A 26,159-nucleotide genomic window follows, 5' to 3' on the forward strand; every position below is an offset into this window, starting at 1 on the left:
TTGACTCTTCTACTGGGTGGATTTTGTTTCTGCTTCACTGCTTCCATTCCTGTTCACTCTGCCACAGCAGGTACATGTCTGTCTGCTCTATCAGTCGTATTTCTATTCGTATTCTAGTGCAAACACTGTAGGGCGTCTGGGCTCCGTCTGCAGCCCGTGAACCCGCTGTCTGTCTGCAGTCATGCTTTGCTGAACGTATTATTATGGGACAACAGACACTGAACTGTAACTCCCATTATTAACCTGAGACCTGTTGAAAACAGTGAGGAGCTGTGAAGCTGAACCCATAAACTCATACATTTATTCACAATCACAGCTGAGTTATCTCCAATCATTTACAACTTACCTTTAACTTTGAATGATTTTAATTATAGTTTTTGTGTATAGACTTAATCAAGTGGTCAAATGTGTTGTATAGAGAGGTTATTTGTATCTGAGTTTCGTTTTGGTCGATTTAGTTTCACATTTCGGTGGAAATGTGACTAATAATTATTGAAAAAAGGTTTTATGGAAGTATTAAAAGTGCTTTGATAATTAGTGCGTGAAGTGTTTCTGTGATAAATTGTGGGAAAAAAAACAGGACGAAACTGTAAAAGTGATGTTTACAAATTACCTTCAGCAAAGCAAAACCTAAAAATATATAAATAAAAAAGATCTTCACATAAAAATACCAATAGATTCCACTTCTAATCCATTCATTCTGCCCTTCACTTTAGTCTATATTTACAGTTAAATTAAACTTAAAGTAAACTTAATCTATCTCTGGGAACAGTGATTTTTGTCCCTTTTTTTATTATTGCATTTATAAGATACTGACCTGTACAGACTGAAGCCAAATGGATTATTATGCTTTGCTTTTTTTCTTGTTTTTAAAGTTGATCTCAGATGTTTCATCTCATTTAATTTTGCAGATTTCCTTTCTTACCCAACTAATATTCTGCAATTTTTCATCCTTGTGCCACTTGATTTGGAGGCTCACTTTATATTTTGTTCCTTCAGTCACATGATTTTCTTTGTTTTTCAATGACTTATTTTTTTTTCTCCACTGTTCTTTAGTTGTTTTTTTTTACACATCAGTGTTTCCTCTGTTTATATGGAAACTGTTTTCTTATTCTTTCATTGTCTTTCAGCTGCCAAAAGACTTTTTACAAAAGAGGATTAGGGCCACTGGGGAAAAAAAAGTTCATATTATTATTATTGTTATTATTATTATTATTATTATTATTATTATTATTATTATTATTATTATTATTATTATTATTATAAGAAAAAAGCCAGAATTCTGAGGAAAAAGTCAGAATGCTGACTTTATCCTCAGAATAATAATTTAAAAAAATATATAATGGACCTTAATTTTTTCTTTTTTTTTCCCCAGTGGCCCTAATCCTGTTCCGTAGACTTTTGCCTTGTGTGCATATGCAAAAATAAGTAACTTTCTTAAATCTAAAGGTGGATGTTGGGTCTCAGTGGAAGGACTTTTACTCTAATCAGTTCAATGGGAAGCAGGGCTTGGTTCAACAGTAATAAATACTCCATTTAAAGGTGGTTCTTCATCAAAATAAATGACCATTTCTGCCATTTTTAACACTGATCACCTTTATGAACATCTTTCCATTTCCCTGGTACACTTACTGTTTCTCATTGTGACATGAACAACTCAATGACTGTTAAAGAATGCAACTGCATTTCTCACTATTTTCACTTATTCATTGTATTTTTTATTCGATGTATGAACGTGTACATTGTGTATGTAGTAGCCTGTATATCCATTCATTTTAAAACCTATAGCAAAGCAGTATTATTATTATTATGTGTGCCTAATTTTTATACACTTTGAAATTCTATTAAAATGGTTTTGAGTGAAATGAGTGTCCTTGTCCACTTTTTTACTGTGTCATTGACTGTGCGTTGTTTTAGCAGATGCACTATTTGCTGCTAAATGGCACCCCCTGCTGACGGTTACTGGACTGCTATCTGCTGCGTAAATGTTACTGTATGAGGGTTTATCTGTGGGACATTATTACATTATACTTCAGATTATTTTAGCTACAAAATACACCAGTAGTCATGTAGCTGCACAACATATGTTAACATGAAAATAAATAGTGGTGTTTGTGTCATATACAGTTAAATTATCTAGTTTTTATTATAGACGTTTTTTCCGCTTTAAGCTATTTACGTTTTGAAACCAGTGAAAGAAAAAAAAAAAGTCTCAATCTACAACTAAATTCTCAAGACAAATGTAGAAAATATTTGAGAAATATATAGGCTATATTTTTTAAGGAAAATATTTTTTTTTTTAAACTTTATTTGCATTTTTCATGGATAAAGAAATGATTAAAACTTCAGGGGATGTTGTATTTATTTTGTGATGCCTTCATTTCCGACGGTTGTTGGACGGTCTTTGAAGGCAGCATTACCCGGGTCAGACCCGGTGTGGACTCTGGAAGCTGGACTACGTCAAAAGCAGAGTGGAACCCGTCCCAGCCCTCACAGGAGCTGAGCAGAGGCGGCGCGCTGCGTGTCCGGAGCATCTCCATCCGTGCGCACAGTCCCGCTCCACGCGCAAACACGCACCGGAGTTCCAACGAAAAGTAGTGTCTGAGTTTTTTTTTTTTGTTTTTGTTTTTTTTTTTTCTTGTCCACCAACTACAGCAGGAGATGTTGGCGAGAAAAAGCATCATTCCGGAGGAGTTCGGTTTGCCGGGGCTCGCCTCTCGGATGCCCCGCAAACCGGTGTTCAGGGACCGGGTCAACAAAGCGCGTTTCATCGCCAAAAACGGCTCGTGCAATTTGGCGCACAAGAACATCCGCGAACAGGGCAGATTCCTGCAGGACGTGTTCACCACGCTGGTGGACCTTAAATGGCGTTTCACCCTGGTCATCTTCACCACCACCTTTGTGAGCAGCTGGCTGTTTTTCGCCATGAACTGGTGGCTCGTGGCTTTTGCGCACGGAGACCTGGACCCGGGTCCGCAGAACAGGACCCACTGCGTCACGGACGTCAAGTAAGAACAGATGATCAGACTGTGGAGTTTCTAATAGTGGAAGTGGACCATCAGAGTGTGTTTAATCAGACAGCTGAGGTGCAGTAAACACAGTCTGGTCTCATCTATTTGATTGGACTTTATTCACACTTAGAATCTCCTGTTTTTACAGAAACACGCACATGTTCAGGAAACCAACGGAAATATAGTCAGAGGAAATAATGTAAAACATTCAGGATGAAGTCATGAGTGAACAGGGTCCCTCTGCCTTTTCCCTGTCTTCTCTGATCCTGCCTCCTTTCCCATCAGGACTCTTCTTCTCATCTTTTCTTTTCCCCTTTCTTCTCATGCTGGAGTTAAAGATGCAACAGAGCAAAGAAAAACACACTTCCTTCAATATTCTAACAGTTGCAGAGATTTAGACATGTTTTGTGTACACTGCAAAAAAAAAAAAAAAAAAAGGGGTGTCTAAAAATAAGAAAAAACACTAAATCTGAGGTAAAGGTACTCAAAACAAGTGAATAATATGTGTCCATGCAGCAAGATGATTTCACTGGACAATCTTGAATTAATAATAATTTAACTGTTTAATCTAGAAATAAGCATTTCTACAGATGTATGAGCACTTAAAATAAGAAATTAACTCTTAAAACAAGATAAATTGTCTAACATTTCTAAATCTAAGTTTTGTTATCTTGGTAAGAGCCAAAAAATTTGCAGTCTAAATTTGGTCTAAAGTTTCTTGGATGCTGTTTGTGCACGTGTAAACACCATAATCCCCTAAAAGGATGAAGAGTAAAACATGATTAAGCATCTGAAATCAACTCTCTTCACCAACTCCTTTTACCCCCTCCTTTTTTTTTGTCAGACGACCTTGGGTACTTTGAAATAAGTCCAAATTGTTATTATTATTATTATTATTATTATTATTATTATTATTATTATTATTATTATTATTAATAATAAAATAAATACCTGAAAATTTTGCCAGAGCGGACATTTTGCTCGGGTGAAAAGCTGAACCAGGGATGATGAGGACTTCTGTCAAATGCCAAATAAACAGTGTGACCTTTTCCGCAGGTCGTTCACCTCGGCCTTCCTGTTCTCCATCGAAGTTCAGGTGACCATCGGCTTCGGAGGACGGATGATCACAGAACAATGTGCAGCAGCAATCACCGTCCTCATCATGCAGAACATAGTGGGGCTCATCATCAACGCTGTCATGCTCGGTGAGACTCAGAAACAGGCTCTAAAAAAAATCAGCATCAGTTCATAGAAGGGATGAGAACAGTCATTGTCTTCCACCACTAGAGCAATTTGTGATCTTTGTCCAGTGACAGGGAATTGACAGACATACTAAAACATATACCAGACCATAATTAGCATCTCCTTAGAGGCTCCATAAACCACTAATAATGCCAAAAAATAGTTACTTGTGCTTTGCTTCTATAGTGTTCCAGAGATTGTTAATGTTATATAGATGAAAGTATCCAGTGCAATACACTAGAACACAGGTGTCAAACATGCAGCCCGGGGGCCAAATCCAGCCCGCCAAAGGGTCCAGTCTGGCCCTTGAGATGAATTTGTGAAATGCAAAAACTACACGAAGATATTAACAATCCTTTTAGTTCAGGTTCCACATTCAGACCAATTCAATCTCCAGTGGGCAGGACCAGTCAAATACTATCATAACGACATAGAAATAATGACAACTTCAATTTTTACTCTTTGTAAATGTAAATATTTTTATGTATTCACAATAAAACAAAGTATAATTTCACAAAAAATGTGAATAACCTGAACAAATATAAACAACCTGAAATGTCTTAAGAGAAGCAAGTAGAATTTTAACAATATTCTGCCTGTTATTAAATGTTTTGTGTGGTTGTAGATCCACTGTGATCTATAAGTTATAATGTATGCGTGTAAATGATAAACTGAAGCAGAATATTATTAAAATTACACTTCTTTTTTTCAGTTTGTTAATGTTAATCACATTGTTTGAAAGGATAGTTTGTAGATGTAAACCTTTTCATAATGTAAATGTACTTTTTTCGCTCTAAAACGTACAGAAAAGTTTGGAGTTGACATTATTTATATATTATTATGTTATTATTTTACTGGTTCGGCCCATTTCAGATCAAATTTAGCTTAATGTGGCCCCTGAATTAAAATGAGTTTGACACCCCTGCACTAGAATATTCTGGAAAATGGATTTGTCGTCTGTTCAGGAATCAAACCTGTTGCTAAAAGATATAGCGCTGCAAATTATACAACAGACTAGAATTAGAGTCAAGTATTTATAATCCAGATGCTTAAATAAGACCTTAAAGGTGGGGTAGGAGATGTTTTCCTGGAGCATTTTTTTTTTTTTTTACTATATTGCTTAAAATCCCCTTCGCTGCCTGATTACAACCAATTAATTAAATGCTCTAACACACACACACAAAAAAAAAAGTCACCTGTGGAACGAACAGGACTGAAAAAACACCATCCAATCATTTTAACCGACCCTTTGAAATGATTGAACGGTGATATGTCTATCAAACTCAACTGCCATTTGTCCCTCCCCCCTCTGCACGTACCGTTCTTCGTGCATGAATCAGAGGTTTGGAGCACTTGTACAGGAAACAAAACCAGAGCCAGAGCTTGGCTATATTAGTTATATTAGGATGGAAAGTTCACCGGCAAACTGTTTTGTCACTAACATAAATCACTAGGAAATGTAACATTAGCCAGATAGGCATGAACTGGGGCTGTTCTGCAGGCAAACATACCGGTGAAATGCACAGATTATAGCGTTCAAAGCTAACATCAGTGGGCTGCTAGCCTGACATCAGTCCTACTGCCATCAGCTGTTCTTACCAGCCCGAGATTACTTAGAACACGTATTAAAATAACAAGTGAAAAGTCCAACTTCTAATCTAATATACTGATATACACTGTAAAAAAAAAAAAAAAAAAAACCTGTAAAAAAATGGTATTATTCCGGCAGCAGGGGTGCTGAAAAAATACTGTTAAATAACAGAAAATAAGCATCTCATAAAAATACGGTATTTTTCCATAATTAAAATGCAGTCTTCGCCCTAACTTTACATGAGATTTTGCATATTTTTTGACTTTTTAATGTTTAATAAAGAATATTTTCATGTATTAAAACAATCAAATTGCCTATAAATCAATCAATCAATCAATAAATCAGTAAATATATACAGGGTGGGGAAGCAAAATTTACAGTATTTTGAGGCAGTGTATGACCAATTAGTTTATTGAAAGTCATGAGAATTTATTTGCCACAAGAAAATTTACATCATAGAAAATGTTTTTATTCTATGCGTCCTTCTTTCTCAATAACTGCCTTCACACGCTTCCTGAAACTTGCACAAGTGTTCCTCAAATATTCGGGTGACAACTTCTCCCATTCGTCTTTAATAGTATCTTCCAGACTTTCTCGTAATAGTTTTGCTCATAGTCATTCTCTTCTTTCCATTATAAACAGTCTTTATGGACACTCCAACTATTTTTGAAATCTCCTTTGGTGTGACGAGTGCATTCAGCAAATCACACACTCTTTGACGTTTGCTTTCCTGATTACTCATATGGGCAAAAGTTTCTGAAAAGGTATGGATAATAGTGTTAGGTATGATTATGACATCAATATATGTTTGGTTTCAAAACAATTGACGTAGTGCCTGCTGAGAAAAAACAACTAAATGTTCATTGTAAATTTTGCTTCCCCACCCTGTAAATATATAAATGATTTTCAATGAGACTAAGTTGTACAATCCACTGATAAAAAGTGTATTTTGACAGTTTATCCGTGCTTACACATGTTATAGGTTCACAAAAATACATTTATTCAGCATTTTTGTTGTGAAACCTCCCGTAATTACACATGATATTTGTCAATTAACAAACAAGTCCTGTTAAACTTACAGAACAAATACTTCTTTCACGGTTAATTGTCAGTAATTTTATCTTGTTTTATAATTTTTTTTTTACAGTATTAAACTTTAAATTAACAGTTTAATCTCATAAATAGAAAAGAAATATTTGTGAAATTACGATACATTTGCGAATTTATTTTAACTGTATTTTTCTGTGAAAAAAGAAAACATTTCTTTTAAAAAATAGAAATTTTTTGATTGTTCACAGTTACAGTTTTTTTTGTATTATTTTACATTTGACGTGTAAAATCACAGTCTATTTTTGTCATTTCATTGATATTTTCCTGTATCTTAAAAATACAGGAAAAATCTGTAAAATAAACAGTGAAAATTCTGTTAAATTACAGATTTTTTTTACAGTGTACAGACCTGAATTCAGAGGTACGTATGAATCAGGGGGCAGTTGATGCTGCGCAGCGCTTGTGAACCCTTGGGAACAAGCTTTGCGCGTGCCGTTACTCTGGAGGCGTGGCTTCGGGAGGAAGTCTGATGAAAGGGGTTTGGACTTTTGAATTGTGTATTTTCAAAGTGTAGTTTGCTCGAACCATTTTTCCAGGGTCCTACCCCACCTTTAAATGACCTTTAGGATCAGTCAGTGCTTTAACATCTTTCTTCTTCTGAGGTTTTTCAAAACGCTTTATTATCTCTTACAGAAAGTGTTAGAGTACGTACAGATCAGCCGAAATGTTGTGATCCTGCACAGTTAAAGTGGTAATAATGTTGAGTATCTCATTACCATGGGACCTGTCAGTGGGTGGGGTATACTAGACAGCAAGTCAGCATTTAGTCCTCAAAGGTGATGTGTAGGAAACAGTCAAATGGGTCAAAGTGTGGATCTGAGCAACTTTGACAAGAGACAAATGGTCATAGTTAAACCACTGGGTCAGATCATCTCCAGCTCTATTTCCTTCCCTGTGTAAAGTGTTTAGTACCACCCAAAAGTATCTAAACAACAACAGGATCTCAACCAGTCAAACATCTGTGGGTTCAGAACATTATTACCACCTGTCTAATTTGGTGGAGGTTCCTCTTTTTCCACAAAACCAGCTCTGACCCCAGGCCTAGACTCCACCAAACCTCTGAAGGTGTGTGTGGTATCTGGACCAACACATCAGCAGCAGATCCCTGAAGTCCTGGAAGTAGAGAGATGGACCTGCATGGATCAGATTTATTTGTCCAACAGCTCCCACAGATGATCAACTGACCTGAGAGTATCAGATCCAAGGACGAAATGTTCACTTGCTGCCTAATTCTACAGCCAACCCAGTGGAAGGGACCATTATACTGAGATAATCCACCATTATCACCACTTATGTCAGTGGTCAGAATATTATGGCTAATCAGTGTATGAAGATCCAAGAGAAACACAACAAGGAAACACCTGAAACATCTGAAAACATCAAACAAATCCACAGAAAAACACAAAAAGAATGCTGAAATGATAAAGACAATGTATTAAAGAGATATGTTGTGGTTTTATGGAGGGTTTTTTTTTTCAGTCTTTTTCATAGCTAGATGAATTATGCTAACATTAGCTTAGCATCACAGCCACCCTGAGGTTGCCAGGCAACCAGCTGAGACCACAGACTGTAAACAGGAGCTGAGACTACATCATCATCATCATCACCACCATCATCATCATCATCATCATCATCATCATCATCATCATTTTCATCACTATCATCATCATTTTCATCATCATCATCACTATCATCATCATTACCATCATCATCATTATCATCATCATCATTATCATCACTATCATCATCATCATCATCATCATCATTTTCATCATTATCATCATCATCATCATTATCATCATCATCATCATCATCATCATCATCATCATCATCATTTTCATCACTATCATCATCATTATCATCATTATCATCATCATCATCATTTTCATCACTATCATCATCATTATCATCAACATCATTTTCATCATTATCATCATCATCATTGTCATCATTATCATCATCATCATCATCATCATCATCATTTTCATCATCATCATCATCATCATTTTCATCATTATCATCATCATCATCATTGTCATCATTATCATCATCATTATCATCATCATCATCATTTTCATCATTATCATCATTTGTGGTGCATCAGTACTTGTGTTTGTATAAATATCTGTGTTGTGTTTTTATCAATACCTGTGTGTGTGTGTGTGTGTGTTTTCCTCTGCTTAGGTTGTATTTTTATGAAAACGGCCCAGTCACACCGCCGAGCAGAGACGCTCATCTTCAGCCGCCACGCTGTCATTGCCGTCAGAAACAACCGTTTATGCTTCATGATCCGCATCGGAGACCTGAGAAAGAGTATGATTATAGGAGCCACCATCAGACTACAGGTGTTCACCCACTTACCCAACAGTTTCTCATCAGTTTTATTTTTTATTTCCAAATTTCTGAATCTTTCTGAATCCTTCACGTATACTTTTGTTTTATAGGCTACATTTTTACAGCCACAAAGATTAAAATGATCTAATGAATTAATCAGTGCTATTTTATAAGAAGTTTGTTGTTTTCCCACTACACTGTTGCCTGTAAAGAAATAACATATTTTTACCTCTTCTCATGAAATAATTGTGACAATGTGATTTATTGTTGGTAGATAAAGTCTAACTGGGATTCAGGATGTATTCATTGCATCAGGTCAAAGGTGATTACTGATGTGTATTAATAGGAATAAAAAAAGGAATGTATCTGAAAACAAAATGATTCCAACTTTATGTCTAACAGTGTGTATAACCAGCCAATTAAAACATACGTTTGTTTATCCTTTAGGATGTGACAACCCTGTAGCTCAAACAAAAGGGTATTTCTCTGGCATTTAATAGACAGAATGTGCAAATGAGAGCTGTATTCCACTCTCCATTGTAAAGTTTATTTACCACCAATTAAAGTTTATTATATCTGCCAATAAAATATCTTTGAAAAACCCTGACTCTACTGATGCAGTGTCAGACTGCGCTATGGGATTGTTGAGTGAATCATTTGTATTCATTTTCCTGTGCAGGTGGTGAGGAAGACAACCACACCTGAGGGGGAGGTGATCCCCATCCATCAGATCGACGTCCAGACTGAAAGTGCTGTGGCCAGTAACAGTCTGTTCCTCCTCGCACCGCTCATCATCTGCCACATCATCGACAAAAACAGGCAGGAACACGCAGAAAAAACACATTTCTGCTTTAAGTGTTTTTCCACATATGTGCTTTTTTTTGTTTTGCAGTTTCACCAAGTGAATTAAATCTGTCCCTAATGTTTGAACTCTTTGGTTGAACTGTTTATAACTTTTAAACAAATAAAAACAACACAGAAGTGATGAATAGGAGTTTATGTTATAACTCACTGTGTCCCTCTGCTGGATGAATGTAGAACTACAGCATAAAAAGGAGAAATGCCCTGTGTTCATGTGTTCATATGTTCATGTCATGTGTTCATATGTTCATGTGTTCATATGTTTATGTCCTGTGTTCATATGTTCATGTCATGCGTTCATATGTTCATGTGTTCATATGTTCATGTCATGTGTTCATGTGTTCATATGTTCATGTGTTCATATGTTCATGCCATGTGTTCATATGTTCATGTGTTCATATGTTTATGTCCTGTGTTCATATGGTCATGTCCTGTGTTCATATGTTCATCTCCTGTGTTCATGTCTTCATGTGTTCATATGTTCATGTGTTCATATGTTCATGTCCTGTGTTCATATATTCATCTCCTGTGTTCATGTGTTCATGTGTTCATGTCTTCATATGTCCATGTGTTCATGTGTTGTCATCCTTCAGCCCTCTGTATGACCTGTCGGCCATGGAGCTGCAGTGCAGTGACCTGGAGGTCATCGCCATCCTGGAGGGTGTGGTGGAGACGACAGGCATCACCACTCAGGCCCGGACCTCCTACGTCTCAGAGGAGATCCAGTGGGGTCATCGCTTTGTTCCCATAGTAACAGAGGAGGAGGGCGTCTACTCTGTGGACTACTCCAAGTTTGGAAATACAGTCAAGGTAAAAGAGACTCAGAATTAATTTTCAGAGGAAAATGTTTCTTTGTATTTTTAATATGTCATATTGTCATAGTGAAAACTTCAGAATGAGTAGATGAACAGATTTATACAGAAATGATAATAAAAAATAATAATAAAAAAAGAGCAACAAATATTATACTAAATAAATGAAGGACAGGAAAAATACTTGTGGCTCAAAATAAATTAAATATAAGTAAGAGCCAAAACCATTTGTGTTAATCATATCTATATAACCTACATGTAAATGACTCATATCACTTTCTACTGAAGCTTCACCAGTAGAACATTTTATTTAAAAACTGAATGAAGAAATGTTCTGCTTTTTCTTAAGGTTGCGACTCCACGCTGCAGTGCCAGAGAACTGGATGAGAAGCCGTCGATCTTAATCCAGACGCTTCAGAAGAGCGAACTGTCGCACCAGAACTCTCTACGGAAACGCAACTCCATGAGACGCAACAACTCCATGCGTAAAGGCACGGGCAGCAGCGGGGGTCTGCGCAGGAACAACTCTGGACTCCTCGCACCTAAAGTCCAGTTCTTCACTGAAGGAGGCCAGAACCTGAACGCCGTCACCTGACATGAGGCCTGCCTCCTGCTGGCTGGCCTGGTCCTCCTGATGGAGAAGAGGATTGTGGGTGTTGGTGTATCTCCTGCCATGATGGGACTTGTTTTGTTTCTCTTCCCTGCCTTGTCTCGCTTCGTCTCCCAACACTTTCATGACTGATGGTACTCTATGTTTACGTGTATGTGGTGCATTTTCAGACTCAACTTTTCAACGCACTGACATCCTATCATTCAGCTTTGTAGCTAAATGTTTACCCAGAGAACCATTCACCACACACACACACACACACACACACACACACACACACACACACACACACACACACACACACACACACACACACGTACATTCAGATAGTTGTAAAGTAGAGTGAGCTCTAATTAAAATCACCAATGTGCTTTAGAAGACTCCAGTCTGAATAACACACAGTACCTTCACTCCATGAACCCAGTTTAACCTTTTGTTTGGTCACAAATTTTAATGTAAAAGTAGTGTGGAGATGTTCATTAAATGATTAATCATTAAACAGACAATCAATAACCGTTTCCTGGCTACAGGTTTAATGTGTCATATTTGTATGTGTCATATTATAAATCAAGTATCTTTTTAGCTTACAAATATTTAAAGACATCAGCTTGTTTTAATACAAGGGTATTGTCATGTGTTTTCTGATTGGTAGCCTAAGCTATAGATTTATTAATAAACAAAAATGTAAAAATGTAATTGTAAAACTAGCACTCTTGTTTTTCCATAGTCTAAGTATGTATGATGCAGCAGTGAAAAAGCAAAGAGATCAAATAAAACTCACCGTTCACGACCACAATAATGACATTTCATGAGTTCTGACTGTTAAAAGACAAATTGCGCATTCAAAGGTACATGTTATGAGTTGGAAGAATATGCTTTATTTTACCTCAAGTGATTAGAAGAAACTACTGGATGTGATATTCATTGTATTTTCACAATTACATAAACTTTTAGATGAAAAAATACAAACTTTGAGAAAGCAGTACCTGCAAACGTCAAATCTGAGAACTTGTTGATTACAGTTGCATTTTAACTGACAGTCAATATGTGTATTTTTGGATGATGATGCATGATAATAAATACACTTACCTTATTAGAATATGTTTTAATGCTGAACACCTGCAATTACAGTGTCAGAACACACTAGAATGAACCAGATAAGTGGAAATCATGGAAATAATTTATTAATAATTAAAAGTAAAAAAACAAACTAAAGTGTTGACTTTAAATATATTACTATTATTAGTGTTAGTAATACTTATACCTTAATATCTGTGTAACGTCAAATGTATTATACATTTTGTTAAAACAGAAAAAATGCTTTGTTGCGTTCCTCTTTTACGTACGCCGTAATGTACTACGGGTTTACGTCACAACCCGGAAGTTATTGATCGACCTGTGTGTGGGTCAGTGGTTAAATGTAGCAGAAACATGGCTCTGTGCAGGTTTGTCAGGCTCCTCCAGGTTAGCAGGACCACACTGGTGACCGGGACCCGTCTTTATTCTCAAACCGGACCGGAACCGCTGACAGTGAAACAACAAAACAACGGAATAAGGTGCGTTTATCTGCGGTAGCTGCTGTTGAGGAACTAGCTTTAATAATTCGAGAAATAAGTCACGAGCACCCCCAAAGTTGTTTATTGTCTTTTTTCCCCCCCTTTTTTAAAAAATTAATTCTACCTACATTTGACTGTTAGAAGCAGACTGTTGAATAAAATAACATTTTTAAAGGTGCTGCTAAAAAAGTAAAACGTTAACAGCTGCTGCTCTTTGCACTGTGATGTTAGCTCAACAGTGAAATTGTGCAACTGACTCAGTGGAACTCTGATAAGTCTGAAAAACATGTTTTGCTCTTTTGTCTTGGTAGGAGGATAATACTAAACAATCCTAAAAAGAGGAATGCTCTGTCTTTGTCCATGTTGGAATCCCTCAGAGAGAACATCTTAAGTGATATTGACAGGGATGATCTCAGAGTTATTATCATATCAGGTATATTTTAATCTATATGTGTGTTTGTGATAGAATAAAGATGACCATATAACTGTGTGTGTGTGTGTGTGTGTGTGTGTGTGTGTGTGTGTGTGTGTGTGTGTGTGTCAGCCAAAGGTCCAGTGTTTTCCTCTGGTCATGACCTGAAGGAGCTGACATCAGCTCAGGGCCGACAGTATCACACACAGGTGTTTCAGACCTGTGCAGAGGTAAGTCTGTCCTACTTTTCTGGACTTCCTCAACACCCCATGCACAGGGTCATGTGTTCTCAGCTCACTATTTACAAATCCATTCCTTTTCCTTTACAGTTGAATTTTGTTTATTTCTTTTTGTACCTTATCCATCTGATTACATAGTTTACTTATTCTAAATTGATCCCATAAGAAAAACAACTCCCAATAACATAGTTTCATTACAAAGATTCACTTATTTACTTTGTGTACAGGGTGGGGAAGCAAAATTTACAATGAACATTTAGTTGTTTTTTCTCAGCAGACACTACGTCAATTGCTTTGAAACCAAACATATATTGATGTCATAATCATACATAACACTATTATCCATACCTTTTCAGAAACTTTTGCCCATATGAGTAATCAGGAAAGCAAACATCAAAGAGTGTGTGATTTGCTGAATGCACTCGTCACACCAAAGGAGATTTCAAAAATAGTTGGAGTGTCCATAAAGACTGTTTATAATGTAAAGAAGAGAATGACTATGAGCAAAACTATTATGAGAAAGTCTGGAAGATACTATTAAAGACGAATGGGAGAAGTTGTCACCTGAATATTTGAGGAACACATGTGCAAGTTTCAGGAAGCGTGTGAAGGCAGTTATTGAGAAAGAAGGAGGACACATAGAATAAAAACATTTTCTATGATGTAAATTTTCTTGTGGCAAATAAATTCTCATGACTTTCAATAAACTAATTGGTCATACACTGTCTTTCAATCCCTGCCTCAAAATATTGTACATTTTGCTTCCCCACCCTGTATTTTGACAAATGAGCATGTGAAGTCATTCTTTATATATTTATATCGCTTTTTACATTGATGTAATCAGAGGTGTCCAAAGTATTCACATTCATTACTCAGGCAGAGGTAAAGATACTAGGGTTTAAAAAGACTTCTGTAGAAGTTGAAGTATCAGCTCAAGCTTTTTACTCATGTAAAAGTGTAAACGTACTGGTTTCAAAACTACTTAAAGTATAAAGGTAAATGTAAGGTGGAAAAAAATGCCATTCGGACAAAAGTTTAAGCCTCACCACACTTGGAATGGTATCTAGATTATAAAGGCCATGTGGCCTCTGTGTGCAAGTGAGATTCACACAAAATTCGTACAGATCTGACTGCTACTGTTTGGCATATTTATGTATTTTTGGTCAACGAACAGACTAGAAAAAAGGACAAGTTGATAGGACCAGTATTTTGGGAGATATTAGTCATTTTGGAATACAATAGCCTTACAATCACGTTGCTATGCCCAGAACGCTTTGGCGGTGACTGCTGGACAAATGTGGTACAGCATGCACGAATACACAGCTGCAGAAAAACTACTACATCTAGAACCCGTGGATCCCCAAGGGTCAACGCACTAGTATGTTTATATTTCTGCACCATTTATCTGGATAGTTTTTTTTTATTTAAATGATGACAAGCCGAAATGAAATAGGAGTAGAAAGTACAGATAATTGGATGAAAAGGTAAGGAGTAGAAGTAAAAAGTTGGCTGAAAAATAATTATTCCAGTAAAGTATAGATAACCTAAATTTCTACTTAAGTAAAGTAACAAAATATTTGTACTTCATTACTTGACACCTCTTGGACATTATCCTCTTCCTGTCTTTTCCGGTGTTTTAACGACTAATTTGCACTGATCTCAGATCCCTCTGACTGGATCCTTTGGTTTTATGTATGAAAAGGCAGTTTTGTTCCTGTGTTTTCCATAGGAATCCCAGATGTTATTTCATCTCCCTGCTTTTAAACACTGTAAATCTATGAGTTTGTGCACACAACCTACATTCCTGCTCTATTTTGGTTTACCATTCAGACCTGATTGTTTTGTTCGGCTGTTGAATAGGTCACAGTCCTGAAGTGATTTAGAAGTGTTGGGATCACTTCCTTCAATAGAAGTACTAATAAACACAGTACAAATACTCCACTACAAATAGAATTTATTTGAAGCTGAAATATGTAGGCATTATACTCAACACTCCCAGCAGTGCAAAAAAGAACAGACATGTAAAGTAGACATACGACTGTAGTCTCAGATGGATCACACAGAACACATGCTGATAGTTTCAGTGTCTGTTTTGGTTTGTTGTGTCTTTTGCGCACATGTGAATATTTCTGTCCAGAAACTCACTGTAGTTCGAGACAGAATCCCACAGCTTTGTTATAAACCTGTGAATGAAACTAAACTGAAACCAAATCCAGAATCTGACCTGAAATAATGTGTTTTTGTTCTTTGACATGTTTATCTAGGGTTAGATCAGTGTTTTTCAACCTATGGGTCGGGTTGCCTGGAATTCAAATGGGGTTGCCTGAAATTTAAGTAACTGATAATAATAAGAATAAAAACTTACTAATAAAAAATATCTGGTGAGTTGACACAGACAATCCCAATCCATAAAAGACATGACAAACTGTGAAGCTGAAACTGAAGCACTGTGGTACTGTTTATCTTTCAAATGTTCATTGTGGTCAGTTTCAGATGCTGCAGCTCTTTCATAATTCATAGTTTTAGTTCTTGTTTGTTCAGTATTAATTGTCAGCCTTGTAAATCCAAGCTGGACTGACTGTACATATCCTGACCAAGGAAAATAAAAGTCTCACTTCGTGCAGTAATCTACACCTGGCTTTTCTGCCTCCGTCCATAATAATATACATTATATAGACTAAATGTCGTCTAAAATTAACGTTTATTTGCAACATAGTAGAGCAAATGATTACATGATCAAAAACAAATTCATTTTAGCAAAAAAAGAAAAGTCTCTGTTTTGAAGGTCTGGGGTCACCAGAAATTTGTGATGTTAAAATGGGGTCACGAGCCAAAAAAGGTTGGGAACCACTGGGTTAGATGGAGCATGTTGATGGTAATGAGGAGGATGGTACACAGGAGACTGCTGATTATTAAATGTGCATTTAAGTTTGTGTGGAAAAAAAAAAACAACAACCGTGTTTTCGTCACAAGAAAGAAATGAACCCCAACTGTATAACTGAACCAGTCACCTGTACTAGTTGTCAGTGTTTGACATGTACTTACCTGAACAGTGTCAGTCTCATCCTCAGCTGGTCTGAGTTTGGACAGAAAACTAACAGAAGTGTGTGTTCAACACTACTGTGACCTCCTTATGTTTCAGGTCATGACTCTCATACAGGACATACCAGTTCCAGTGATCGCCATGGTAAACGGTGTTGCCACAGCAGCAGGTTGCCAGCTGGTTGCCAGCTGTGACATTGCCGTAGCGACGGAGAAGTCCACTTTTGCAACTCCGGGTGTTAATGTGGGTCTATTCTGCTCAACTCCTGCGGTGGCCATCGGCCGAGCTGTACCGAGGAAGGTAACAACGAAAGCCTCTCAGACACTTGGAGCTGCTTTAAAAACTCAACCTCCTTCCTTCCTTCCCTCCTTCCCTCCTTCCCTCCTTCCCTCCTTCCCTCCTTCCCTCCTTCCATCTTTCTGTGTTGTTGTGAGTTGAACACATGTAAATATAAACTGACTGTTTAACATGCACTAACCTCTTGTCCTATTCAGGTTGCCATGGAGATGCTGTTCACAGGAACTCCTATTTCGGCCCATGATGCTTTGCTGCACGGTCTGATCAGTAAGGTGGTGCCAGAGGAACGACTGGAGGAGGAGACGCTGTCCATCGCCCAGAGGGTGTGTGAGGCCAGTGGACCTGTGGTAGCACTGGGAAAGGCCACGTTCCACAGGTGACGACAGCAGGACACAGGAGGAGGAGGAACTGTCTGTCTGTCTGTCTTTCTCTTTTTTCTTTCATTCTCTCTCCTTTCTTTCTTTCTTTCTTTCTTTTCTTTCTTTCTTTCATTCTGTCTCCTTTCTTTCTTTCTTTCTCTTTTTTCTTTCATTCTCTCTCCTTTCTTTCTTTCTTTCTTTTTTCTTTCTTTCTTTCTTTCTTTCTCTTTTTTCTTTCATTCTGTCTCCTTTCTTTCTTCTTTCTTTCTTTTTTTCTTTCTTTTTTCTTTCTTTTTTCTGTCTTTTTTCTTTCTTTCTTTCTCTTTTTTCTTTCATTCTCTCTCCTTTCTTTCTTTCTTTCTTTCTTTCTTTCTTTCTCTTTTTTCTTTCATTCTGTCTCCTTTCTTCTTTCTTTCTTTCTTTCTTTCTTTCTTTCTTCTTTCTTTCTTTCTTTCTTTCTCTTTTTTCTTTCATTCTGTCTCCTTTCTTTCTTTCTTTCTCTTTTTTCTTTCATTCTCTCTCCTTTCTTTCTTTCTTTCTTTTTTCTTTCTTTCTTTCTTCTTTCTCTTTTTTCTTTTTTTCTCCTTTTTTCTTCTTTCTTTTCTTTCTTTTTTCTTTCTTTTTTTTTCTTTTTTTTTTTTTTTTTGTCTTTTTTCTTTCTTTCTCTCTTTTTTCTTCTTCTCTCTCCTTTCTTTCGTTCTTTCTTTCTTTCTTTCTTCTTTCTTCTCTTTTTTCTTCTGTCTCGCTTTCTTTCTTCTTTCTTTCTTCTTTCTTCTTTTTCTTTCTTTCTCTTTTTTCTTTCATTCTGTCTCCTTTCTTTCTTTCTTTCTTTCTTTCTCTCTCCTTTCTTTCTTTCTTTCTTTCTTTCTTTCTTTTTTCTTTCTTTCTTTCTTTCTTTCTTTCTTTCTTTCTCTTTTTTCTTTCATTCTCTCTCCTTTCTTTCTTTCTTTCTTTCTTTTTTCTTTCTTTCTTTTTTCTTTCTTTCTCTTTTTTCTTTCATTCTCTCTCCTTTCTTTCTTTCTCTCTTTCTTTCTTTCTTTCTTTCTCTTTTCTGTTTCTCTCTTGTTTCTTTCATTCTCTGTTTCTCTTTCTTGCCTTCTTTCTTTCACTTTTCTTTCACTCTCCCTTTCTCTTTTTCTTTCTTCCTCTATTTCTCTTTCTTTCTTTCTTTCTTTCTTTCTTTCTTTCTTTCTTTTCTTTCTCTTCTTTCTTTCTTTCTTTCTTTCTTTCTTTCTTTCTTTCTTTCTCTCTTTTGTCTTTCATTCTTTTTCTTTCTCTCTTTCATTATCTCTTTCTTTCTTTCTTTCTTTCTTTCTCTCTTCTTTCTTTTGTTCTCTCTCTTTCTCTTTTTCTTTCCTTTTTTCTTTCTTTCTCTCTTTTTCTTTCATTCTCTTTTTCTTTCTCTTTTTTCTTTCGGTCTCTCTTTCTCTTTCTTTCTTTCTTTCTTTCTTTCTTTCTTTCTCTCTCTTATTCTTTCTCTTTATTTCTCTTTTTTCTTTCATTCTCTTTTTCTTTCTTTTTTCTCTGTCTTTTTTCTTTCATTCTTTCTCTTCTTTTTCTATTTCTCTTTTCTTTCATTCTCCCTTTCTCTTTTTCTTTCTTTGTTTCTTTCTTTCTCTTTCTCTCTTTTTTCTTTCGTTCTCTCTTTCTCTTTCTTTCTCTTTCTCTTTCTTTCTTTCTCTTTCTTTCTTTCTCTTCTTTCACTCTTTTTCTTTCTCTTTTTTCTTTTGTTCTCTCTTTCTCTTTTTTTGTCTTTTCTTTCTTTCTTTCTTTCTTTCTTTCTTTCCTTGCAGTTTATGCTTCTAAGTAACAACATCTCAGAGACAAACATTGTTAGTTTTTACTTTTTCACAAATGTGCTGGGGTTTTTTTTGGTTTTTTTTGTCGCTCCATTGCTCTTCTGTGGGCTGATATTCTCCTCCTCTGCGAGCTAAATAAACTCTTTATAAACCTTAGTGTATTATCTGGAAAACGTATTTCTGTAAAGCTGATAGTCTGCTCCTCTGAACTCATGAGAAGTTGACTTTTTAGAGATAAGTGGTTGTCAAGAGACACCAACGCTATAAACATACGATGATCTTATTGATTATGATGAGTCGATGTAGTTAAAGTTGCAAACCGTTTATAACTTTGGTCAAATGAGCTCTAACTTAGACATGTACAGTAGTAAAATGAACCTTACACATTAATGCTGCAATAACACAAATGAAAAACATCATACAGGGTGGGGAAGCAAAATGTACAATATTTTGAGGCAGGGATTGAAAGACAGTGTATGACCAATTAGTTTATTGAAAGTCATGAGAATTTATTTGCCACAAGAAAATTTACATAATAGAAAATGTTTTTATTCTATGTGTCCTCCTTCTTTCTCAATAACTGCCTTCACACACTTCCTGAAACTTGCACAAGTGTTCCTCAAATATTCAGGTGACAACTTCTCCCATTCTTCTTTAATAGTATCTTTCAGAAAGTCGACATTGCTGTGTGATGTTCTATTGGTAGCATGTTCTAAAATGCACCAAATAGCAGAATCCAGAGAGTTTAGATCTGGGCTAGAAGGCGGCCATAAACATGATTCCCAAAAATTGCTAAAGTTGGATTTGTTGCTGTTGTCAACAAGTGTTTTGGTGTTCTTATGTAAGATTTTAACTTCAAATCATATTTTACTGCATTTCTAACGGTCTTGTTGTCTACCTCAAGTTCAATTGCCATTTTTCTCATGGATTTGGTTGGATCCTTTAGGATTTTGGATTTAAGAGCTTTAATAAAAGCTTTGGTACGTTTTTTGTTGCTTCCTCCACTTCCAGACTTTCTCGTAATAGTTTTGCTCATAGTCATTCTCTTCTTTCCATTATAAACAGTCTTTATGGACACTCCAACTATTTTTGAAATCTCCTTTGGTGTGACGAGTGCATTCAGCAAATCACACACTCTTTGACGTTTGCTTTCCTGATTACTCATATGGGCAAAAGTTTCTGAAAAGGTATGGATAATAGTGTTAGGTATGATTATGACATCAATATATGTTTGGTTTCAAAACAATTGACGTAGTGCCTGCTGAGAAAAAACGACTAAATGTTCATTGTAAATTTTGCTTCCCCACCCTGTATATAATGACACAGTACTGGCCTTTATAGGATGTGAATGAATAACTCAGTTGTAGTGGACTGTTTTCATATCACTGAACATGACTTACCACACGAAGGATCACCCTTAACCAGTACAAATACGGCAAAAATCTAACGGGTACAGTACGTTTCCTGTCACATAGTTGTTTATTAACACGTTGTCTTCCTCATTGTCCACTAAAGACAAATGGCTCAAGGTCGAGATGCGGCGTACGCCACCGCCTCCAAGGTGATGGTCGACAACCTGGCACTAAGAGACGGACAGGAGGGGATCCGAGCCTTCATCGAGAAACGCAAACCAGTGTGGAGTCATAAAGCCGAGAAAGCCCACGAGTGATGGAGGTCAGTGCAGATCTGCTGATGACTGAGACTGATCCACTCCACTGCTTTTACCTTTCCTGTGTGGAATAATGGCCACTGATCCACAGCCAGTGTTCGGACTGTTCCAAAGGTCAAATACAGGTGGAATTTGGTAGCTCACAGGAGGCGAAGAATGATTCCATGACCGTCTTCCCTGAGGATTTTTGAGACAAGTAGCTGAATCATTTATGTGCCTTAAAGTGTGAAGATGATGATTTCTGAGGGTTGACGACATAACGGACACTTGAAGATAAATAATAAGTACAGTACAGATCCAGTATGTATGACTTTTAATGACCCAAAAGGTGTGTATTTTCTTGTGGTAGAAAATATCAGGTGTTACAAGTGTTGTACAGAACATTATGAATACAAACTAAGCTATTTGCTCTTGGTTAATCTTGAATAAATAATTTACAAGTCAAGTATGGGTCTGGAAACAAAATTATTCCAACTTTATAGGAAACAGTGTATGTTCCTTAAGTATAATTAAAAAAAAAAAAAAAAAAAATTCCGTTGTGGTGAAGCAGTGAATGAAACCCTGCCCACTTGATGTGTAGATCTGATGGAAATTAACAGCAAACATTACTTATAATATGTTTGGAGCAAATGTAAGAAACAAGGATATCACTGGTCGACAACAAATTTATTGTTTAAGTTTTTTGAGCTGATTTAGGATAATTTTGGTGTGCTGAATCCAAAAATCACATTAATTTTAGCTCAATCAGGTCAACTTTCTGAACTATGTTACATATTGGCTTTTTAACATTTTTGCTTACATTTATGGGCATTTTCACATCATATGATACAAAATTCTTTCATATTTCTTGCAATAAACGAGTTCTAAAGATTTTACTTTTGCCAATTTAAGATTAATGTTTTTTTTTAATATTACAGGTGAATGAAATGACTTCAACTAGAAGATCTTGCAAAAATAAGCCTGACGTATTCTGCTACATCTGCGGTGAATACACCATTGTACCTAACAGGAATCCTGTTAGAAAATGATTTTTTTTCTCTTAAAACCTATTTTGGGTGAGAACTATATAAAAAAATCAACTGATAAAGTCAAAAAAATGTAATCAATTTTGTGAGAAGATCCAATTTTTCAAAATCAAATTGGCAAAAAAACCTGACCTGATTGAGAAAAACAGATGTCATTTTTGGATTTAGAGGTGCAAAATGGTCTTAATTCAGTTGAAAAAACCTAAACAACTTGCAAAAAACATTTTTTTGTAACCCAGTGTAATTTACCTTTAATTGTGAAACTCATACAAGGTTTTGAATTTAGCTCTTGAAAATTGGCCATGTCTTTTTTCCCTGTTTGTAGCTCAAGGTTTGTAATCAGGGTTTCTACAAGTTAAATTTAAGATTTTCTAAAACCTTTTTAAGATGACTTAGAGCAGAATTTAATGTCTATTTCATGGCCATACCGGCAAAAATTTATGACTCCTAGAATTTAGAAAAATGTATTTATTTACTCCAAAGCCCTAATTCTCACTGTTCCAAGTCGTCTCTCACTGGGGGGGGGGGGCTGCAAAGTTAGCGATAACTGGTTCCTAATTTCAATATAAATTGTCAGGTTGGAACTAACGTTACTTTCTTTCTAGTTTGGACACATTTAAACACAATACAGTGAACAACTTTATGACAACATCACTTAAGACCAACCCTATAAAATTTTGTACATTTTAAAGACTTTTTTTAAGATATTAAAAGCAGATTTGTAAATTCAAATTGTAAGACTTTTTAAGAGCCTGCGTAATGTTCACCACCTACTCTGTCCACTAGGGGGCAGGGTTTCCTTATAAGTGGAAAAACAAGCAGGAGAAAACTGTGGAGTTCTAGTTCTTTTACCTTTTACCAGTGTGTTCAGTAAAACGTATAATTAACGACAAGTCAGCTGTTTCACTTTCACCCACTTTTTTTTTTTATTAAGCAAAGTATCAGAATGGTCTGCAATTAGTTGTTAAACATAAACAAAGATACGTCAGGGAATGTAATGAACAGTTTGACAATACTGATTGAGAGTTTCTGCAACAGAACCAGAGTATGAGAAATAACAGGTAATGTACGATATCGTTAAATATCAAATGTGTGATTCGCACATTTGTGTCTATGTAGTGTGTGCATTTGTGTCTGACTGTACGGAGCGCTGCAACAACTAATCCGTTGAGTAGGATACAGTAGTATAATAAGAGCAATATGACATTATTTTCAGAATCGATTAATCATCTCACTTTTATGCAGACTTTTGCTTTTTGATTCAGTGAAGCAAAAAATAAATGTAAATATTTTTGCACTGTGGTCCCTCTTTTTAGCCTCTCAGAGGAGTTTAATTTTTTTTTTAATTTTTCAAATCATCAGTTTTTAAATTTCAATCATCAGTTTTTTCGTCGTCAATTGCTGGTTGGTGGTCTGATCACATTTCAGGCGACCATTTTTGTCTTTTATTGGACTTGATGATTGGCAGATTAATCGATAATGAAAGTAACTGTGGGTTGCAGCCCTGTGTGTTTTTGCCATTGGAGGTGCCAGCAGCTGAGCAGTAGTTGATATGACAGTGTTGAATAATAAGACATACAGTAATCAAGTAAAGAAAACATCCATTTCTGGCTGCCTGTGCTCAAGATGTAACTACAGTAAAGCCATAAAAAACATGTTACCTATGGTTACACAGCAAATCAGATGACTTAAAGCCATCAAACCAATATATATGTTTACATACATATATGTGTATGTTATTAGCCCTCGAAATTAGCTCTCTATTCCTTGAATGTCTAATCTAATGTCAGAATTTTACCAAAGAACAAGACTGGCCTTGAATGTAAATATCCAAAGGACTGTACTTCACATGTGACAGAAATGCATTTATATCAGGTTATCAGGAATAAAAAATATCTCTGAAACTGAACAACAACCAAAACTTGATGAAAAATGTCATTAAACTACAAACCCTGCTCATGGAGGTGCTTGAGAATTGAAATGAAATCATACCTTACAGTGACCCATTCTTCAATACTCACTAATTCTATTGTTAAACATATAATTTCTTCTCCTTGAAAAATGACATTCACAAGCATATAGAGTAAATCGATCTCTAATGTAAATATCTGTAAGTAACATAAAAAAATAAAGATGGAATTAAATCCGGGTCCTGGTCTCTCTTCGACCCATCTACAGATAAAGTTGAACATCTCAGCATAATAACATCAAAATCCACTGTACAGACTAAAAGATTTATACTGTCACCTTTTCATTAATGATTTACATCCAAAAATAAAATTAAATCTTCAGTCAGTTTTGTTTCTCTTTAAATTGATCAGTAAAAACATCAGAGGCTGGTGTGTCCTGCAGGTCGACAGAACGTCAGTATTTCACACATAAAGAACAGAAACTAAAGAGCAGAAACAAAACCAGACTCTTAAAGTGAGCACATCTGCTTGCCTTCACCACAGTGTCATTGACTACTCCTCAGTTCTTACAGTGTCTCGCCGTCTCTGGATGTGGATCACAGGAGCATCGACTCCTGCATGGCGAACGCCTCCTGTGCGTGCCTGTAATGTGGTCCTCCGAACAGCTGGGGGAGCTGTTGCCTTATGACAGGCTGCTGCTCTTGGAACTGTGTCCTGTAGTGGAGCAGGTTCTCTGAGTTATCGGGAAAGGTGAACTCCTGCACCGGGGACATCTGGGCTCGCTGAAAGCTGGGCGATCGGGGCATCCCGCCGGGGGATGGAGGGGGGAACTCATCCTCCACCCACGGGAGTTCATCTACAGGGCGCCGTTGCCTTCCCTCCGTCAGGTGGAGTGCGTTCTGCTCGGCTCTGCGATGCCCCTCATACCTATAGTCCACGGGAGCGTAGACCTGCGCAGTGGAGGTGAGCTGTTGCAGGTAGATGGGGGTGGAGGTCCCTGAGGGTTCCAGGTGCAGGGAATGCTCCTGGGGGGGCCTAGCGCTTCGTGGGTTATGGGTGGAGCTGGGTGGTGGCTGTCTACGGTAGGTGGCAAAGGAATTGTTCATGAGAACCTTTTCTGGGGAAACACTGTTGGGCTGTCGCTGGGTGGTGGCGTACCCTCGGTCCCCGTACGTCACCCCGGAGGACGGCGAGAACCGGGAGGGCATGGCATAGTGTCTGTCCTCCGCTCTGTGATCCAGGTTCACACTGTAGGCAGGGTGGAGGATGGGGACCTCGGTGGTGTTTCTACCTGGAGACTGCTGGTGGGGGGGGCTGTGGTACTGGCTCTGACTGCCAGGGTAGCTGGTCTGGATCCCTGCAGGATTACTGTGTGAAAATGGAGGATGAAGAGGCTGTTTGGCCATCCGAGGCCCCGACGTGATGGAGACCACGCTTCCTGCCAGGCTGGGCCCCCTACTGGGGCTGCCCTGATGCATGGAAGACACGCTGTACGGAGTCTCAGAGCGATGGGGCCTCATTCTGGACGGAGGTCTATCGAGCTCCAGGATCTCAAAATCCTGTTCGGGAAATCCTGGCACGTTGTCGTACTGGGAGGCGTTGGACCCACGATTAGAGCCGGGGACGAAGCCCTTGGAGCGCGGTCGGCGGTGGGACAGTCCCGTGTCGTCCGGGCTGGAAGGAACTGGCGATGCTGCTCGACTCAGTTGGACCTCCCGGGCCGCCGCTGCCTTTGCTGCTTCCAGTTTGGTCTCGGAGGGTTTGAACCAGCGGGGGGTGATCTCTCTGCGAGAGCTGGAGGCTGCGTTGGAGTTGTGGTTGGCGGTGGCGTTGCTCTGAGTCTTCCCTCCATCCACCGTGGTTGTCTGTACGGGGGTGGGGGCTGACGGGGGTGTTGACCTCCTCTCAGGTGTGGTGGGCTGCCTCTGCTGCTCGATGGGGATCTCTCCTGATCCCCTGGAGCGAGCCTTGTGGTGGCGGATCGGCTTATCCAGCGAGTCTCTGCGCGCCCGACTGGGGGGCCGACTGTCCCGCTGAGGGTCCCGTGCAGGACTGGGTTCTCTGGGGGGCTCGGCCGGCTCAGCGTGGCTCTCTCCATTAGGAAAGTGGTTCACCACAGGTGGTGACTGCTCAGGAGGAAGCTGACCCAGAGGCTTCTTAGGGAACTCTTCATCTTTACCTGCAAGTTTAAAACAGAAGAAATGTGTTCAAACAGGATCAGGGGAACACAAGTGGAAAGTGATGGTTGAACACACTGTGGCGCTGATCACATCAGATGA

The 26,159-nt window shown here is 37.7% G+C and overlaps 3 protein-coding genes across 5 annotated transcripts in view; 2 read left to right on the forward strand and 1 right to left on the reverse strand.

The window, feature by feature from the left end:
* Window positions 1–2,637: 2,637 nt before the first annotated feature.
* Window positions 2,638–12,152, forward strand: kcnj8 (potassium inwardly rectifying channel subfamily J member 8). The gene is made up of 6 exons (XM_030150608.1): window positions 2,638–3,008; window positions 4,068–4,216; window positions 9,139–9,299; window positions 9,968–10,107; window positions 10,743–10,959; window positions 11,311–12,152. The coding sequence occupies exons 1-6, from the start codon at window positions 2,662–2,664 to the stop codon at window positions 11,554–11,556; spliced, it is 1,260 nt and encodes a 419-aa protein (XP_030006468.1). The 5' UTR covers window positions 2,638–2,661; the 3' UTR covers window positions 11,557–12,152.
* echdc3 (enoyl CoA hydratase domain containing 3) lies at window positions 11,696–21,390 on the forward strand. Its single transcript, XM_030148333.1, has 7 exons — window positions 11,696–11,705; window positions 12,956–13,127; window positions 13,439–13,560; window positions 13,672–13,769; window positions 16,921–17,121; window positions 17,316–17,494; window positions 20,792–21,390. Exons 1-7 carry the CDS (start codon window positions 11,696–11,698, stop codon window positions 20,943–20,945), a joined length of 936 nt encoding a protein of 311 aa, XP_030004193.1. The 3' UTR covers window positions 20,946–21,390.
* Window positions 21,391–22,871: 1,481 nt separating this feature from the next.
* Window positions 22,872–26,159, reverse strand: part of usp6nl (USP6 N-terminal like) — a 94,050-nt gene continuing 90,762 nt past the window's right edge. For all 3 annotated transcript variants that reach the window (XM_030149012.1, XM_030149010.1, XM_030149011.1), the window contains one exon: window positions 22,872–26,059. In XM_030149012.1, coding sequence (XP_030004872.1) covers window positions 24,477–26,059 — 1,583 coding nt within the window. In that variant the 3' untranslated portion in view covers window positions 22,872–24,476. The remainder of the gene's footprint in view (window positions 26,060–26,159) is intronic.

Source organism: Sphaeramia orbicularis, chromosome 12, assembly GCF_902148855.1.
Source record: "Sphaeramia orbicularis chromosome 12, fSphaOr1.1, whole genome shotgun sequence".
In the NCBI taxonomy this organism is placed as follows: domain Eukaryota; kingdom Metazoa; phylum Chordata; class Actinopteri; order Kurtiformes; family Apogonidae; genus Sphaeramia; species Sphaeramia orbicularis.